This window comes from Pteropus alecto, unplaced genomic scaffold (genome assembly GCF_000325575.1).
Source record: "Pteropus alecto unplaced genomic scaffold, ASM32557v1 scaffold21, whole genome shotgun sequence".
Classification (NCBI taxonomy): Eukaryota; Metazoa; Chordata; class Mammalia; order Chiroptera; family Pteropodidae; genus Pteropus; species Pteropus alecto.
This window is the reverse complement of record NW_006436282.1, coordinates 14,705,045-14,725,016: the sequence shown is the minus strand read 5'-3', so window position 1 is coordinate 14,725,016 and position 19,972 is coordinate 14,705,045. Positions and strand designations below refer to the sequence as shown.

Below are 19,972 nucleotides of genomic sequence, written 5' to 3'. Positions count from 1 at the left end.
AAGAGAATTTCAATCAAAGACTTAGAAAAAATATGAAAGTAGGAGTAGGTGCATCTTTTTTTGATGCAAATTATGCAGGGGACATTTGGATACTTTAAAAGGCATTAGAGGTTGATAACATTAGCAATTTTAGCAATTTCACTTAAAATCATGTGCTCCTTTTTCTATGAAACAAGTATTTATTGGTAATTACTCTTTGCAATCTTTAACTACTCTTTTGGAAAGAAGAAAACAATAGAAGAGACAGATACATTTTCACAAGAACTTGTCAAAGGTTGAATGACAGAGGGAAGAGGATAAACTTGGTGCTGCGTATGCATGCATGCGTGTTTGCGTGTGTGTTGCACGTGTGTGTGGAAAAGTGAAGGAAGAAGTATCTGAGGAACAAATGCCTGTGCAGTGTAAGCCCTAGGAAAGGGAGAAGCGAAAGCACAACACGTGCCTAATTCTCTCAAGTTCGAAACTAGATTTAAAATGATTTGTCTTCAGTTAGGTAATATCCAGGAACCACCAATAGGTGGCACCATCAATCCAAGACATCTTGATGTGCTCCCAAACCCAGAGGGAAGGAATTCCGGGGAACTGAAAACACTTTAGTTGGTTGGATATAGAAAAGAAGCTCAAAATGTGCTAGCTGTTCCATAGTTATGGACTGATCCTTCCTCTTCTCTCCCCTCTCCTCACCTCCCATCCTCCCCTCTCCTCCCTCTTTCTCTTCTGCCACCCCTCAAGCAAAGTAGCAAAATCTTGGTCCTAAGTATCTCACAGGAGAGCTTAGCCCAGTAGAAAATAATATCAGAAAATTGTATAATGCTATAATTAAACTAGCCTACCTTAATAGATGGTCTCGATGGATAACTAAAAGAAACGTTTTTAAATTCCACAGTTCCTTCTATGCATTCCGGTTTATATCCTGTTGTTGAAAAGTTATCTATAGCGGGTTTCTTGGAAAAACAAAGAGGACATTATAAACCTTCAAGGGACTAACCTGACACTATATCCTAAAAACAGTTTTAAGATGGTTTTCTTTTACAATGTTTCCCTTTTTGCTTGAGAGTGCGTTGATTTAGACATGAAGGTTTTAATGAAATGATCTCCTTGTAGAAGAATTAACCATCTCTCTTTGCATAGCCAATTGCTCATCTTTTTGTTTTACTGAAACGAGTGTGCCTGTTTTTTGGTTTCCTTGCAGTAGTGTTACTTATCTTTCAAAGCAATTAGAAAATCTTACCTTATCAATAACCTGGAAAATATTAAAGGCGGCTCCTCGGGCTCTAGTGAAGGTTTCAAAGTTAGGGGCTGCTGTTCCAATGCAATAACTACTGTGGATTACACTGAAGAAAACCTTCAGGAACAAAAACATAGTAATAGTTATTCCTTCTCAGTTATATGAGAAAGACAATCGAATGAAGTGTATACTTGGTTGAGACACATAGAGATATTAGAAAAATTAGGTAGGAGAGAATAAAAGCCGCTGCCAAATATAAAGGAAACACAAGTTAACCCAAGTATACTTGGCCTTTTCTTATTGTAGAAAAGCTTTTGATTGTCCCATAGTTTTGTCGTTATCACCTTCTCGGAAGTCTATGAAGGAAAACTGGCTTACTGAGGAGTGCTGGCGTACATAAACCTGGCTGAGTGAGGAGGTGAGTTACACTCTCCTTCCTGGTCAATCCTTAGAGCTTTAAAGAGAAGGATGTATTAGATTTCACTAACTTAGAGACATTGTACTATTTCAGTCCAAACTTTTCTGAATTCTTATATTACTGGACACCCATTTTCAGACAGACATGGCTCTGTAAAAAAACAAATAAGGAAAGAATCCCACAAGCTAGGTGCTGTTTTCCCTACTTGAGGAAACAGGTTTAGCAAGTCATTTGCCCAAAGTCACAAGGATGTGCCAATTCCTTGTACCCAAACTTCATTTATATGAAATAAATGGATAGCTTAAAGTCTTAACTATGAAAGTCTCAAATTCAGAAGATGACTTCAGTGGAGAGAAAAGAAATCTGCATAAAATTGGAAGGCCAAACGATTGAAGTATATAGACCAGATCAATTCAGTTTAGCAAGACAAATGTTTCTAAATCCTGAATTGATCTGTTTATTGTTGAAACTTGGGAGGATAATTGAATACATTTAAATTTAATGCATAATCCCTAAGAGTTTAAAAAACTCTAAATTGTGATCCTGGATAGAGTTTATACAGTCTGTTTTAAACATTACTATATACTGAAAGGACAGAAGAAGGGCAGGAGAGGCTAATTTATAGAATATTTCCAGAAGGAAAACATTTAGCAAGGTGAATGTAGAGTGCTACTTTATCTTAGCAAGATTGAAGGGAAAACGTCTCAAAAAAGACTGGCCTTTTTGACTGCTGGATTAAGAAAACTCTGTCTCCCAGTGGAAAATTAATTTGGAGAAATATATCCTGCCACTCATAGCTATAATTTAAAGGTGTATACAAATAATTTGAAAGAAACAAATATTTATTAAAATCATTCATCTTTGAATATTCAATGTCATTCAAAGAGAAATTTTTACTAAACTCTAAGTAAGAAAAGATTATCTAGGCCAGTTACCTTTGTTCTCAAACAAGACTTACAGCAAGAACAGTTCCGATGGTATAACCAGGTTCTCCATGAAGAATTAAGGAGGTTCCATACCAAAAAGCAAGTCCATAGGTTCCATTCATAAAGAAGTACACAGCACCAAGAGAGAGTTTTGAAGCTATAGCTTTTTTTATGCCAACATCCTTTGCATATTTTAGATTCTGTGTATACCTTAAAAAGACAAAACATAATGCAATAGACTTTGGGAAAAAAAAGAAAAAAACCAAGCATATAGTCATAAGTAAAGAAACAGACCTTTGGATTTCTTTCTCCTGGGCCCCAAAGGCTACAACTGTTCGTATTGATGACAGGACTTCTTCTGCAACAGCTCCAGCTTTGGAATAGGCTTTTAATTCCTTACTGGTCAACGAGATGACTATCTGTAATAAACCATGACCACAGTTAAGCAAAGAGTGACCCTGGGGTAGTAGCAATGTGCAGAGAATTTAATTCACTTAGAATCTAGAACAACATAATTTTGTTATTGAAAAAGTATTTACTATCACTTAATTTAACCTTGTCTGTTTGCAAACAAGAAACCAATGGGCAGAGATATTAATAGACATTTTAGAGTCTCACAGCATTGAAAGAGCTTAGCCTAATATATCATAGAATCTAAATCTCTATTTTGCATTCTACTCCTAGAGCTTCACGTTTGTTTCTCTGCATTCTTTAAAAACTTAGAAGATGGGTATCTATATTGATATAATTTGGGAAAGGCTTGATTAGGACATAGTTAATTTGGGCTGTACTCTGGAAATTAGAGAGTCCGATTTAACTTGATTTGTTTGTTATTATGTAAAAAGCAAGGCTTCCAGAGGATATTGGTCACAAGGCTGTGGCAGGAAGAGGGAGATGATCCTGAATTTGTTTGGGGTGTGACCCCTGAAGCTATTACTACGTAATGCAGCTGGCCTCATAAATGCTATATCTCCAAACACGAAAGTAAGATTCCAGAGAGGAGAATATAACTCTTGGTGATATTAGGCATGTTTACCTGATTTCTCAAAAATTTTAAATCAGAATGTGCCTTTACTATACATGCACGTAGTACTCTTTTAATTAGTAAAAAGATTTAATTTAGTAATTAGCACAGCAGTTCAATGAAAGAGAACAGGAGGAAAATTGTCTTCTGAGCTGTGCATCTGTAACTATTGCTTATTAACATAACAAATCTATTCACTTTCAAAGTACATTCCACATAATTGGATCTGATTTTACACAAGACATGCTCAGACAGTTGTTAACGTCAGAAGGTAGCAAAAGCTGGGTAATACTCATTTTCTGAATTAATTTTAAGATAACCATTTCTATAATACATCACTGGAAGAGAAGCAGCACCTAGCAAAAAACCTTCTACGAAGTGAATATTTAATAAATGTTTGCCAAAGTAAGTTAAATTGAAGGAAGCCAGAAAACATCCTGGCTTCTTTAGTCATTTGGATAACTGTGACCTTTACTTGCTTCCTCTACAATCATTTAATACAAGAGCAGAACTTAGATTCCCAACGTTGTTCCTTTTTAGGGCAGTTAAGTTCAGGCTCTGATCTTAGTAGCATACTGTGGGTAATCTTCCTACTGAGGGGGTCTTCATTGCAAATAACTGGGGATGAAGATTTTGACAAGGGTTACAAGATCAACACTAGAAGTCACACTAAATAAAAATTTGTTGTCTAAACACCCAAGCCTATTAAGGAATTGTTTAACCACAAAATATTTTTATTGCTCAAAATTCTTATTTGGTTGACCTTGTATGTTGCTAGAAAACAAACTCTGTGAATTTTATGGCTTTATTTTCATAAAGAACAATTGGCTTTGCAAAATTAAAAACTCCATACATCCTTCAAGAATACACTGTGCCTCCAATCAAGGAGATGGAATATGCATTGGTAGAGCTGCTGAAGACTTGATTTGGAGAGAGATATTAAGGATATATTAGTTATTTTTAGACTTCACAAGGTTGGTTTCAAAATAAGGCTGTAAACAGATTACTATTTTGTGGTATACTCACAGTATAACGGTGGTAAAAATACAATTTAAAATGCACATAATTTGTTAAAAAAATTGAAATGCATTTACATAGTACACAAAAATAGACATTAGCAAACATTTTAATTGTAATTCAGACCTCATTAAAACATATAAACTTTAAATGGCTAACATAAAAAGTATTTAAGTATTTACTATTTTAGATCTTCTCATTCTCTTTTAGTGAAATGAATTTGCAATACATTTATCTGGGAATTTAGAATACATAAGGCACTCTTGACATCTAATGTATCCATGCGTAATACCTTACTCACGCTATCATTTGAAGCTGCATGAGGCTACTAAATGAAGAGGAATGTTTTTTTCATCTTCTTTTTAAAAAATAATTTGTATTTTTCAATTAAACATACAATATTATATTAATTTCAGTTGTACTATATAGTGTTTAGACATTTATATAACTTACGAAGTGATCACCTCGATACAGCCAGTACCCATTTGACACCATATATAGTTATTACAATATTATTGGCTATACTCTCTATGCTATACTTTGCTTCCCCATGACTGTTTTGTAACTACCAACTTGTACATTTTAATCTCTTCTTCATTTTCACCGATCCTGCCAACCCCTATCCCATCTGGCAACCATCAAAATATTCTCTGTATGTATGCTTGTTTCAGTTTTGTTTGTTCATTTATTTTGTTTCTTAGATTCCATATATAAATGAAATCATATGGTATTTGTATTTCTCTGACTTATTTCACTTAGAATAATACTCTCTAAGTCCATCCATGTTGTTGCAGATGGCAAGAATTAATTCCTTTTTGTGGTTGAATAATAGTCCATTGTATATATGTACCACAACTTTATTTATTTATCTATTGATGGACAGTTAGGTTGCTTCCATATCTCAGCTATTGTAAATGATGCTGCAATGAACATATAGATGCATATTTCTTTTAAAATTAGTGTTTTGGGTTTCTTCAGATTAATACCCAGAGGTGGGATAACTGGGTTCTTCTTTGTCTCTTTGTATAGCCTTTGTCTGGTATACATATTGCTACTCCAGCTTTATTTTGTTTCCATTTTTGTGAGATATCTTTTTTCCATCCCTTTACTTTTAGTCTGTGTGTGTGTCTTGTGATCTGAAGCGAGTCTCTTATAGGCACCATATGTAAGGGTCTTGTTTTCTTATCCGTTCAGTTACCCTATGTCTTTTGCTGGAGCATTTAATTCATTTACATTTAAAGTAACTGTTGATAGATAGTAATTATTACCATTGTTATTCACATTTTTAATCTTTTTTTTCATTTTTATTCTTCTTTAAGAAGTCCCTTTAACATGTCTTATAACACTGGTTTTGGTGTTGATGAACTCCTGTAGCTTTTTCTTGTCTGAGAAGCTCTTTATCCATCCTTTGATTATGAATGATAGCTTTGCTGGATAGAGTAATCTTGGTTGTAGATCCTTGCTTTTCATCACTTTAAATATGCAGGCCAATCCCTTCTGGCTTGCATAGTTTCTGTTGAGAAATCATCTGACAGTCTTATGAGAGTGCCCTTGTAGGTAACTAACTACTTTTCTCTTGCTGCTTTTAAGATTCTCTCTTTGTCTTTAACCTCTGACATTTTAATTATTATGAGTCTTGGTGTGGGCTCCTTTGAGTTCATCTTGTTTGGGACTCTCTGTGCTTCCTAGGATTGTATGTCTATTTTCCTCACTAGGTTAGGGAAGTTTTCCATCATTATTTCTTCAAATAGGTTTTCAATTTCTTGATCTCTTCTCCTGTTACCCCTATGATGCCAATGTTGGTATATTTGATGTTGTCCCAGAGGCTCCTTATACTATCATCATTTTTTAAGATTCTTTTATTCTTTTTGCTGTTCTGACTGGGTGTTTTCTGCTATCTTATTTATTATCTTATCCAAATTGTTGATTAGATCCTGTGCTTCATCTAAAGTTGATTCCCTCTAATGTATTCTTCATTTCAGTTATTGTACTCTTCATTTCTGACTAGTTCCTTTTTTATGTTTCCTGTCTCTTTCTTGAAGTTCTCACTGAGATCACAGCATCCTTATAACTAGAGTTTTGAACTCTGCATCTGGTAGATTGTCACTATTTTGTTTAGTTCTTTTTCTGGAGCTTTGTTCTTTATTGCCTTTTTTGGGATGTTTCTTTGTCTCCTCATTTTGGCTACCCCCTGTGTTTGTTTCCATGTATTAGGGAGAGCTTCTATGTCTCCATTTCTTAGTAGAGTGGCCTTATGTAGTAAATGTCCTGTGGGGCCCAGTTGGCGCAGTCTCCCTGGTCACCTAAACCATATGGTCCAGGTTATGTCCCCTGCATGGATTTTGTGTACACTCCTCCATTGTAGTTTAGCCTTGACTGTGTTTGCATGTCAGTGAGAAGGATTGGCCCTCAGGCTAATTGGTTGTGAGGACTGGCTGTGATTACAGTGGGGGATCTATTGTGCAGTGGCTAACTCTACAAAGCAGCAGTTGCTTTAGTGGGGCTCTGGTGCCTGCTGAGCCTGCTTTTTGGGTGTGTCATTTGTGGAGGTGGTTGGGTGGTGCTCTGTTGTGGTCTAAGTTGGTCACTGAATGTGTCTGTTCTGGGGCCACTTTGGAGGGGCTCTGGTACAGGCCAAAGTCATCTGCTGCCTGTGCCCTGCCCAAGGCCACTTGGTATGAGCTATAAAGTGATCTTCAGATGGTTGCTACTTGTGCTGAGCTTAAAGGTGCCTGAAAAACTCAGCTGCGAGTGGAGGCCAACTACCACTAGTGCCAAGCTTGGGTGGAACCCTGGGATGGGAAGCCTGGGATGAGAAGGCTGGGACCCCTTGCTCCTCAGGAGGGACCTCTGAAGACAAGATATCCCTCCAGGTTTTTACTGCCACAAGTGGGACCAGGCTGCTTCATGTCTCTGCCCCTCCTACTGGTCTTGACATGGCTTCTTCTGTATATCCTCAGTTATAGGACCACTGTTTAGCTAGCCGTTAGGTGATTCTCAATGATGATTATTCTGTAGTTATAATTTTGAGGTAGTCATAGGAGAAGGGGAGCACAGCATTTACCTACTCTGCCATCTTGCCCAAAAGCTCAAAGTAGAATATTTTTAATGTTAGTAAGATATTAAAACCAACTTTGTCATAGTCTAATAACTTGAAGATAGAAAGGTGATTAATGGTGAACAAAATCAAAAGTACTTGTGGTGTGTGTATAATGTCCCTTTCTATTTTGGGACACAGAAACTGAAAAGAAATGCCTTTTGTCTCAGTGAAACACCTAGTTCACATTTCTGCTTCCAGTAAACACTGTATTAGCCATCTTGCCTACCGTAGAAAACATGGCTGCAGAAGCAATTATGAGAGGAGATGTAGACAGAGTCACCAGGGTGAGTTTCCAGCCCTTCACCAAACCAATAGCCAGGCCAATGGAAAACGTAGACATGTTTTGAAAGAACAAAGCAATCTTATCTCCAATACCATCATTGATTTTGTTGATGTCACTGAAACAGTAAATAAATGCAATTAAGTCATTTATATGTCATATATAAAAACAAAGTTGTGATACTACACACCTATCCTCTTACTCAGTCATGCGAGTGTTAAGTTCACCGATGTCACAGCCATCAAACCAGCTGATGTCTTGTGCCAAAATTGAATGAAAAAACTGTTTTCGAATTTTCTTGGTCTGTCGTGCTGCAGTCATAACCCAAAAAGAAATCTGCATGTAGCCAAAAACCAGGGCAGCAACTCCTATTCCAACATAATATAGAGTCAACCTGAAAAAATATTATTTGAAATGTTAGCGAGACTAATGAGCAATTTTTTTCTCTTGTTACCAAAAACCCACAAAACAAAACAAAATAGATCTCTTCCACCAAAACCTATCAATATTTAACTGAGTTTGTGCTAAAAACTATAAAATAACAATAAACCTCTATCAGAAAAAGTGAAGTACATTGAATGTAAAAATCTAGATTTCCCTAGTAAAGTTCTTGAGTATGTCTCTCATATATTGTTAGCACAAAAATAAACTTGAAATGGATCACAGACCTAAGTGTAAGAGCTAAAATGTTACAACTTCTAGAAGAAAATGTAGGAGGAAGTCCTCATGACCTTGTATTAGGCAAAGAATTCTTAAATACAAAGCACAATCCGTAAAATAACTTGATAAATTGTACCTCATCAAATTAAAAAATTTTTGTGCTTCAAAAGAAACTTCTAAGAAAATGAAAGACTAACCATAGACTAGGAGAAAATATTTTCCAATCATATATGTGATGAAGAACTTGTATCTAGAATTTATAAAGAACTCTTATGATTCAATAATAAGAAGACAAATGGCACAACTAAAAAGTAGGCAAAATATCTGAATAGACATTTCGCCAAAGAGAATATATGAATGCCTAGAAAGTACATGAAAAAAAATGCTCATTATTAGTCACTAAGGAGATGCAAACTTCATACCTTCTACAATAGCTACAATAAAAAAGACACAATAACAAGTGTTGGCAAGGATGTAGAAAAACTGGAACCCTTATACATTGTTGGTGGGAAAGTAAAATGATGTAGCTAGCCACTTTGGAAAAGTTTGGAAGTTTCTTAGAAAGATAAACATAAACTTACAATATGACCCAGCAATTCCATTCCTGGGTAACCTACCTAAGAGAAATAAAAATAGATATCTACACAAAGACTTATATATCAATGTTCATGGAAGCATTATTTTTAAATAGCCAAAAAACAAAACAAAACAAAACAAAAACAATCCAAATGTCCAATAACTGGTGAATAGATAAACAAAATTTTAACCAATAAAAAGGAATAACTACTGATACATGTTGCATCAATAAATCTAAAAACATTATGGTAAATAAAAGAAGCCAGGTGTAAAACCTCTGCATATTACATGTTTCTATACATAAGCAATGTCCAGAAAATGTAAATCTTTTGAGATAGAAGGAAGGTAAGTAGTTGCCCCAGTCTCAGGGTAGAAATGGGAACTGACTACATGCAAAGAAGGGATCTTTGTAGCGTGATGGAAGAGTTCTAAAAATGGATTGTGGTGATGATTGCATAACTCTGTAAATTTATGAAAAATCATTGAATTCTACTCTTAAAGCTGGTGAGTTTATGATAATTATGCCTCAATAAAGCTGTTAAAAACACCATGAACAGCAGTGTAATTCCAATTACATTAAAATTAAATCTATATACATATATATGTAGAAAGGCTATAATAATATAAACAAAATTAATATATATTATCCTTTAGTGGTAGGATTATAAGTAATTTAATTTTCTTTGTGCATTTTTATCTTTTCACACTTTCTACAATTAAAATATTAACTATTTAATCAGAAAAATAATTAAAAACAATTTTATAGAAGTACTGATTCACTTTTTAAGACTATTCCTTAAAAACAAAGAAAAAAAAATACTCAATTTATTCCACATGGAAGAACCATACTTATTAACTCCTCATTTATCTACTAATCAGATTTCCAAACTACCCGGGACCCAGAAGAAACTCTAGTAGGCCCAGAACCCAGGCTTTATTTTGCAGCAAAAATGAAACTGCCGTCAAAGTCTAAGCCTTCTAATGCAAAACCATATGCAAATTATGATCGATTTAATCTGGATAGGTGTCATTTATTGAACAGTTACTTTGTTAAATATTATTTCAGGCAATTTACATATCTGAATGTCACTGAATCACCAGAAAGTATCAACACCACATTTTCACAGATGAAGAAACTGAAGCTTACAGAAGGTATCCAACAGTTTCTATGGATAGAAAGTGGCAAAGTCCACCATCTGAATCCTGTACCTCTGATCTGAATTCTGAGCTTATGGTCTGAATTACTCTAGCAATATTTCTGAGGAAAAAGGGTTCTCAAAGGGGTCTGGGAAACACTGCATACCTAGCACCATCCCCGCCAAAGAACTTGATAATACAAATGAAAATATTAAAAAAATTCAAAAGCAAAGCAGTAGTTTAATTTTCTTCGACACAGAATATTTCAGACCAATCAACCATGAACACTCCCATCCTTTTAAAATGTATCGCCTATTAACATTTGCCAGTTCCACTGGACACAATCTTAGAATTATTCTAGGCTACAACTTGATGTAGTAGAAATTGCCATCTGTCTATTCTATCACCCAATATCTGACCTTATCTTCTTACTAAATAAGAGAATCTCCATTTTATTTGCAGTGGTAATATGCCCAGCTAAAGTGGATGTGGTCATAAGACTAGCAGAAAGACAGAAAGATCCCGGGTCCCTTATGCATTTTTGAGTCATGTTTCATTTTTAGACAGCCTACTTTCACATTTTTATGTTTGAGAGAAATAAGCTTCTATCACGGTTAAGTGACTATTATGATGGATTTTATACTAAATGCAGTCGAACTAAATCTAATATAGATTTGGTCATCAAGTTTACCCTTCATTTTCAAGAAGATTATAGTAGACATGTCAGAAGTAGCAAAAAGGAGGGAATGAGTTGCTTAAAGTTCATATAGAATTAATTAACTCTTGACAGCAAAAAAAGAGATATCATATTCACCAGCAACAATCTTGGGACTATTTAGTCATTATAATCTGATTCAACAAAAAAATTCAATTATTTTCAGAATAACTGTCTGACAAATAAAACAAAGGAAGAGACCTAATATTAAAACATCAAACATATAAAGCTATGAGTCACTGTCTTTGGAAAACGATTTAGGTAGAATCCAGTTCTTCAATTCCTGATGATTATAGATGATTATTATCCTAATCGAAAAAGTTACATAAAGCAACAATTCCCAGAAATGTGTTCGTTGAAACATTAGCTCATCTAACATTAGAATGTTACTAGGTGTTAGGGGAAAAAAATTAGGTTCCATAGCCAAATAGGCTTGGAAAACATGGATTAAATGGAGCATTTATCATGCTTATTTGTTCTGTGTTCAAGAGGAGGCTGTCATACACAGCATATTCCAAACCAATCTGACCACGAAACTATTTTTCATCGTGTATCTCAAATAATTCCAAAACAGAACACTGGTTTGAGAAACAAAAGTATAACAAATACTACATTATAAATGATAAAAATCTTTCTTTATAATTTTAGTCGCCTCTTAATAACTGTACACAGACATATCTTTTCAACTTACTCTCCTTTTTATTATTTGTTCTTCGAATGAATGCCCCTATATTTAAAAGTTCCAAATTCTTTGTAAGAAACTCATACTTCATAATTGTATGTCAGAACTCTGCTTTAATATTGGTAGAAGAGAATTCAGTAGAAGGCAATATTCTGGATTCTAGTCAGGAATTTTCAAATGACCTAATATAAAGATATTTTATGTCGAAGTTGCTAAAAAATTTTTTTCCCCCTCAAAGAAAGTTGAGGCTATAGCAAAGCACAGCTCAAGGGAGCACCATTCACACTGTACAGAAGAGCACTAATAGAACTTCGAAGAAAATGTTTCATATCTATACTATACAATATGGCAGCCAGCTATATGTGGCTTTTGAACACTTGAAATGTGACTGAGAAGGAGGAACTGAATATTGTACTTTATTTTATTTTAATTAATTCAAATTTAAAGAGCCATATGTGGCTGTAGCTAACACACTGGACAGTCCAGGTCAAGAATTATGGCCTAGAAGGTATCATTGCAATGTGATACGTGTCCCTTGGGGTTGTGCAACATGGAGGCATCTATTGGGGGGGAAATTAGAAATCACTTAGGTCTAGAGCAAAGAATCCCATAGTTTTAGTGAGACACTACTGAAATCCAGTGAATGTACTCAGGAAAGTAACATCTCTCTAAGTCAGTATATGTGATAGGAAAGCATACCGGTTAATACATAAAATAACTAAAACAGAATGTCCTTATGTTTTATTTATTTCAGAATGTACAATTTTTAGTCTGAATACAACTATACTAGTCTGAATAATTGGTCTCCAAAATTAGTCAATTAAACTTTACTATTTTATTATTATTTTACTATTCGTTGCACATATCATTGCTTTTTAAAGTCCATTGAATGGCATTTTTCTATAAGATTTGTAAGGAAAATAATTTGAAAAAAAAGAAAAAAAGAAAAAACAAGTCTTTTAGCCCCTAGGACATGTACTTTCAGTTCTAGGAGGCAAAATTGGTATAAAAATGCAAATCCCAAAACTACTTTTCTATTGATGAGAATTTTATCAAATACAACTTAAAGCACATGAGCCTCCCCCGCACCTTTTAAATAGAAGAAAAAATTATGTAATATTTATATCTTATATACCTAACAAAAGAAGAGGACACGTTTGCTTTACTCACTTATATGTAATATTATCAAATATTTTAGTTTTTTCCTCCTAAGTATTGACTAAAGCAGCATGCAATACACATAATATTAACATTTCATTTGGACTTACAGAATCATATCTTCATTCAGCTTTTCTTGAGACTGAGTACAGTTCCGATAATTTGCTGTAAAAAAGTTTTTTAAATTATAAAGACAAATAATTTATAATTGGCCATACTGTTTTCATACATAGCTCTCCAAACCAAATATAGTACATTCTCAAGAAAATAAAGTTAATGCTTACACACAGGTTTATGTTCACCTTATTTTCTATTCTTCAACTTAAAATTTGAAATAATTACCTCTAGTCTCAAGAAACACTCATGATACAAGAAAAATTATCAGGAAATATTAATTATGTAGCTCATACCTGGAAAGAATTCTTTAGGACATCTCTGATCTCAGGCAAAAATTCTGTAATTAATAATAACAGAACTCTCCTTTCCTACTGAGATGATGCATTTAGAATTCAGTTTGAGATACCCCAGGGAATGATTTAGAAAGGCCAAGAGAAGTAAGAACAAATGTAAAGAGTCTAGAAGCAGCAGTCATGGGAAAAACTTAAAGGAATTTCACTGAAATATATTGAGTATAATAAGGATAGCAACATAATAAAACAGTATTTAAAATAATCCTTGGGTTACAAGTTTTCTATGTAAAGTTTTCTATATATCTTTGGGTAAAAAGTATATCATACGTTAATTAGTATAACAAGGTTGTGATTTCACCAAAAATACAAAACAGTTATAGTAATTTTCTTTCTAAAAACCTCTATAATAAACATTTAAAATGAATTGTAAACATCATGACTCTTTACCACAACATCACATATGATAATGTCTATGATCTTTATTTATATGCAAAAAAAATAATTTTTTCCTTATTCTATTTATGGAATATGGCAGGAAAATATTTTAAAGCAGTTTATTTCAAATTTCAGAACTGACAAAGTAGAAGTAGCAAAACCTAAAAAGCTTTAACGAGATGAACTGAGGTAATAAAGAAAATAAACATTGTTTCTAAAAGTGGTAACTAGAATCACATAAAAATGGTATAATCTCATTTCAGAGCTTATATTAATAGAGATAGCATATGTAAAATTTCAATGCTGGCACAAAAATGGGCACCTGATCAATAATAGCTATATTCATATTTTCATTTGTAGGAGCAAATAATCCTCCATTATCTTTCAGAAAATCATTGTTAGAAGGTTGATGGTATACTCCACAAGACTAAAAAAACCCAAAAAACCAGAAGAAGCCTTAAACAAAAATTAAAGTTTGAAGCAATATCAATTAGATATGTTTGGCCCAACCTATCTAAAGCTGGTAAGGCAATCAATTACAGAGTGGATCTAACAAAAGGAATATTGCCTTAGAATACTCCCTTCCTTCTCTCTCCTTTCTTCCACTCATTCATTTGGAGAGAGACATAGTTGGCAATCAGTAAGTATTTGCTCAGTGACTTGGCAGATCCATTTAACAAACAGAATGACATCCTTAATTTAGCTTCTATCATTAAAATATCGAAAAATTAGTAACTGTGTTGACAGAGATCATCACATGCAAGGACACAGAGATGGAAGCAATGGCTTAGTTCAACTTAAACAAGATTGGAACACTTGAAAGATTAACCTTTGAGTTAAAAACAAGAGGGTATAAATTAGTATTTAAAGTCAAATAGGGCACAGAGAGAGGTACATTGGATAAAGCTAGGCTCAGGTCTCAAGATAGGTTTTAATGAGACATTTATCCTCGTTATAATAAACAACTATAAGGATACTTTCTACTGTGTAATTCAGGGAAACATGTAATTTACATGTTTAATTCTATGTAAACAGGGAATTATTAATATTTATAATATCCACTAGATAAAAAAAGACTGTGGATATTTACTGTTAGTACACAGGAGAATTGCTAGAATTTACATCTAAACAATGTCACTTTGAAGGACATGACCCTGATATAGGATACTACAAAGGTAACAAAACACGAAGGACACCTATAACTGTGAGGAGTACAAAAACACTTCTTTTGTACACCTGACTGCTAGATATCTCTATCTTTATTGAGGATATTTGTCTCTAGTACTATAATTTTTTGCATGTTCTTTTTGGTTTCTTTGCTGCATTATGTTCTACAATGCCATGCATGTCGATATACTATTAATGAAATCCTATAGCTATCTGAAAGATTTAGACATTCTTGATTTCCTCTTAAAGGATGAATTACAGATAAATGGACTGGATTGGCCCAAGCCTTTGATTAAATCCTGATATAATCATCACTTCTGACAGAAAATTATTTGAATTCCTAGAGAGAGAAGCTGAGCTATACTGGGTCTCAGACAACCTTTTTATATACGATGAGCAGATGGCCGTTGGATGTGAACTACATCAGTTCTCTCCTGAATCTCCAGCCTGCAGGATCACTCTACCGATTTTGGACTTGCCAGCTTCCATTATTGCATGAGCCAATTCCTTAAAATTGATCGATCACAATCTCTCTGTCTTTCTCTATATATCTACACACACACACACACACACACACACACACACACACACACACACACACACCTGCTGGTTTTGTTTTTTTTGAAAAATGCTGAAAATATGGATTTTTCTTTAGTCCCTAGCAATAGCAAAGAATAAATGACTTTAGTACATATTATGTAGATATTGTTTAACAATACGATAATCTGTATTATGAGTTTACCATTTTTTAATATAACACTTTTGAGTCTCCAGCAATATAGAAAAGTAAATATTATACTCACTCGTGTTGGTTTTGACTAGACATCCACTAATGAGATTATCACTCATTTCTCCTAAAATCAGTGACATTACAGGAAGACAGGCTCCATTTACCAGTGATGCCAGTAACCCCAGGATCATGAGTGTAATGTCCAGTCCATCAGCAAAGCGGAACTGAGAAAAGCAAATAAAACTTGGTAACATTATAGCTGTAAAAAATGAAAAACAAAAAACCAACCTACAGTTTTTGCCATCAAGTCAATGTTATTTTATAAATTAATTAAGAGACTAAATAAATGTGTAAATCATGGACAAGAATTTATAAAGTAAAAAAAAAGTCCCAATTCTAAGGATTTGCAATGTATTTTGAAGAAGTTGTTGAAAAATATACGGTAGCCAAATCAACAGAAATTGTAGATCTGTGACATAAGTCAGGTGAGATGTGAGTATGAATCAGAAACATCCTTTCATCTGGTTGAATCTGGAATAAATTAATATATTTCAAAAGACTGCAATGACGATATCTTGTTTCATGGACAATTAATCTTCAACTTTTAATTCCCTAGGCTTATCAACATCATAGCAATGATAAAACTAAGTGCAGTGAACAATAAATATCTAGTAAAAATTAGTTCACCAATGTAATAAATTATATTTTTCATTTTTATTTTAAGTTCCTCAGATATTTTTCTACCCAGGATAACATCTATTCTATAAATTAGAGTCTGTAATAAAAATATTCTGTAATAATTCTGTAAGACTGGTTAAAATAAAGAAATAACTGAAAGTCAAATACTGAATGCTTTATATTCTATTCTATAGTAGGTCCCTACAGCACTTCTCTAAAACTAAAACATGAACTTGAAAATGTGGATTATTTATCTTACTGAGAGAAGCCAAGGTAAAATGTATCATGGTATTGAAATGAAATTAGATCTGAATAACAGCAAAAGTAACTAGTAGATACTTTATAAGTGGAGACTGAAAAAATTTAATGTTTTTCCATTCATTCACACAATAGCTAATAAATATTTATTGAGTATCTGCCATAGGATTGCACTCAGTACTACAGATAAGAGGGTATCTGCTCCTCCACCTTCCCCCAGAGTAGTATGTTATCTTCTCAATAAAAGTTCTCATGTCTTGCTGCTATTTCCTAGTTTTTTAAAAAAACTTATACCTTTGAAAAAACAAGTACTGTTTTATGTGTATTTCTAGTGATGTTGACAGCCAGGCTGACTTAGAGATTAAGAGTAGGTTTTGGGAACACATTACTGAAAATATTCCTTGAACATAAATCCCAAAGAAGTGTGCTGACACACTTTCTGATGCACAAGCTTTACAAAATATTTAGATAATTGCTTTTATTTAAAAGGATTTATAGCATCTTAAAAATAATAAAAGCAACTTACATCAATGTGTTACTATTGGAAAATATGGAAATTTATAAGTAACTTATAATTCCCCACCACTCAGAAATAATCTTTGATAATATTTAGGCATCACATGCAGGCATCTTTTTTTTTTTTTTCCCAAAATTGGGATCATTGTATGCATATTGTTTTTTTCCCCTCATCTCTTACTATAGAGCTGTTAGGTTGATTATATATTTTTTCCTGTTGGAAATAACATGCTGCTGAATTATTTTTTTAAAAATTATCTCCCCTGCCAATAGATATAAGCTACAAACAAAAAATCATTGTATGCACTACTGACAATTCCTTAAAATTTTCTGGTACACATTCATTCTAAATGATTTCACTTACTATCTCAATAGGTCCAACAACTTGGTTTCTTACTTTGGGTAGATGTTCTTGTAGTACTCTGGAAAATAAATGTTTAAAACGGAAAAGTTTCAATGTGAATATAATTTGCAACATTTATATAATTATAATTATACTGAAGTATCAAATTTCACCCTTGGTAGCAAATTCATACCAAAAATGAAAATTTAAAAACAAACTTAAGGATAGACAATACAAATTTTTAGTATAACCCTGGGAAAGTAAGTTGCTACTGGCTATCCACATTAGTTAAAGTAAAAACTGAGGATATACTTCTGGAGTAGAATTTTATTTTGCTATTGTGGTAAAATACACCTCACACAGAATTTACCATCTTAACAATTTTAAGTGTACTGTTCCATGGGATTAAGTACATTCATATTGTTGTGCTATCATCTCCAACAGCCATCCATAAAATAACATGAATCTTAAAAAACTGAACTCTGTCACCCTCTGGCAACTACCATTCTATTTGCTGTCTCTATGAATCTGACTATTCTAGGTGTAGAATCATATCTTATTTTGTCTTTTTCTGATGTGCTTATGTCACTTAGCATAATACCTTCAGGGTTCATCCGTGAGGTAGCAAATATCAGAATTTTCCTCTGTTTTAAGGGTATTATTAAATTGTATGTATATACCACTTTTTTTTTTTTTTTAATCCATTCATCCATTCCTCAATCAATGGACTCTTGGGTTGCTTCCACTTTTTGGCTATGGTGGAAAAACACTGCTATGTATATAGGTGTACAAATATCTCTTCAATCCTGCTTTCATTTTTTGTGGGGTATATAACCAAGAGTGAAATTTCTGGATCACATGATAATTCTATTTTTAACACCTTAAGAAATCATCATACTGTTTTCCATAGCAGTTGCATCATTTTACATTCCCACTAACCATGCACAAGGAGTTTCTCCACATCCTCACCAATACTTGTTATTTTTCGTTTCATTTTACTGTTATTTTTAATAGTAGTCGTCCTAATAGATTAGAATTTTTAACGCTGTATAACAATTGCCCAAGAGCAATTGTGAGCTTTAAGTGAAAGTTTTATTAAGTGCACGTTAAACAAATGTATATGAATTTTGTATCCCTCTAAAAATTTTATTTTGTAGCTCTCATTTCAAAGTCCAAATGAAAAGTGTAAATTTTGTCTGTTTCTTTCAGGGAAATCTGTTAATTAAATACACACATGATTCTTAAACATTAAGAGAAGACTGGAGAGGATCAGCTTAAGTTTTCTAAAAAAGGTATCATAGAAGGATTTCTGACTCTTCTCTCCAGCTTTTTAACATATTGTTCCATAACTTTGATAAATGACAAGTCACTTAATTTTATTCCATCCGAGGTTAATAATTTACTTATGTACTGGGCCAATTTGCTCTGAGATGAGTATGGATGACAAAAAGCGCTTTAAGATTGTAAAGCCCTTCCCCCTCCAGAAATGTAGATTTTGAAGCCTAAGACTCAGTAAGCTCTCTTTTGACAAAGTTTATTTCATGAAAACATTTCTGCTTGACCTTTCTGAGAAGCCTCAGGTAGTCTTTTAAAAGTCTCTTTTCCACCAGAATTGAAAGTGAAGAAAAGTACATGGGCAGGTACAGTGGGATCTCCCCTTCTGGCTACTGCAGCCTTGCATTAATGAACCAAATGATCTACAGTGGTCTGCTTAAATTTCATAGTTCATATATTAAAATATAACACAATTATTACGGTAAAAGTGGAAATAAAATAGATTTTAAACCATGTCCATTTTTGATCTCTAAATTAATGAATTATAAGTTTGGGAAATTTTTATAATAGACATACGCACACAGACATCCATTCAGTGAAAAAAATAATTAGAATCCACTTTTTTTGTTGTTGTTAAATAAAGGATCCATAGAGAATTGAAATGGAAATATTCAGGTATTTTTCCTCTATATATTGATAAGCTATAAGAAATTCGGAAGAGGAGATACGGGAAATACAAGCCAATAAATCCTGTAACTATTATACTTCCTAAAATTACTATTAAACCAGTTGTAACACTAATTATGGTGAAATGAGTCCAGCAAAATGCAAATAGCATTACTATTTTTGGAAAAAAATTATGAACTTTTTACTACAGCTGTGAAAAGGATAAGGTATATTTAAAGTTGCAGAACACTTTTTGTAGAATTTAGGCCAGGCTTACCCATTTCTCTGAAAATTTGCTTGCATCTCTTCAGTTCTTTCAGAATTTGCCATTTTTTTACAATTAAATTCTTCTGAAATAAAATATTGACAAATATATCAAGACTATGTGAAATTTTATCACTTAGTTAATATGAATTCTTTATTTTTTTGCTTGATGTAACTGTATTATGCACTTGGAGAATAATATAAATGAGGCATAGAGGCACAGATAGTTTACACAAAAGTAATAAAATAATTATGCTGAGTGAAAAAAAGCTACCCTGCTATCTTGACTGGAACCAACAAAAATCATTC

General features: G+C 33.4%; 1 protein-coding gene across 1 annotated transcript in view; it reads right to left on the bottom strand.

Annotated features, from left to right (window-relative positions):
• The window catches only part of ABCB5 (ATP binding cassette subfamily B member 5), an 83,602-nt gene extending 63,873 nt beyond the window's left edge, over positions 1-19,729 (bottom strand). The window contains exons 1-10 of the mRNA XM_006911977.2: positions 19,677-19,729; positions 17,480-17,537; positions 15,737-15,887; positions 13,032-13,086; positions 8,196-8,387; positions 7,940-8,111; positions 2,867-2,991; positions 2,605-2,782; positions 1,232-1,345; positions 834-944 (exon numbers count right to left, since the gene is read on the bottom strand). Coding sequence (XP_006912039.1) covers positions 834-944; positions 1,232-1,345; positions 2,605-2,782; positions 2,867-2,991; positions 7,940-8,111; positions 8,196-8,387; positions 13,032-13,086; positions 15,737-15,887; positions 17,480-17,537; positions 19,677-19,729 — 1,209 coding nt within the window. The remainder of the gene's footprint in view (positions 1-833; positions 945-1,231; positions 1,346-2,604; positions 2,783-2,866; positions 2,992-7,939; positions 8,112-8,195; positions 8,388-13,031; positions 13,087-15,736; positions 15,888-17,479; positions 17,538-19,676) is intronic.
• Between the last annotated feature and the right edge of the window lie 243 nt (positions 19,730-19,972).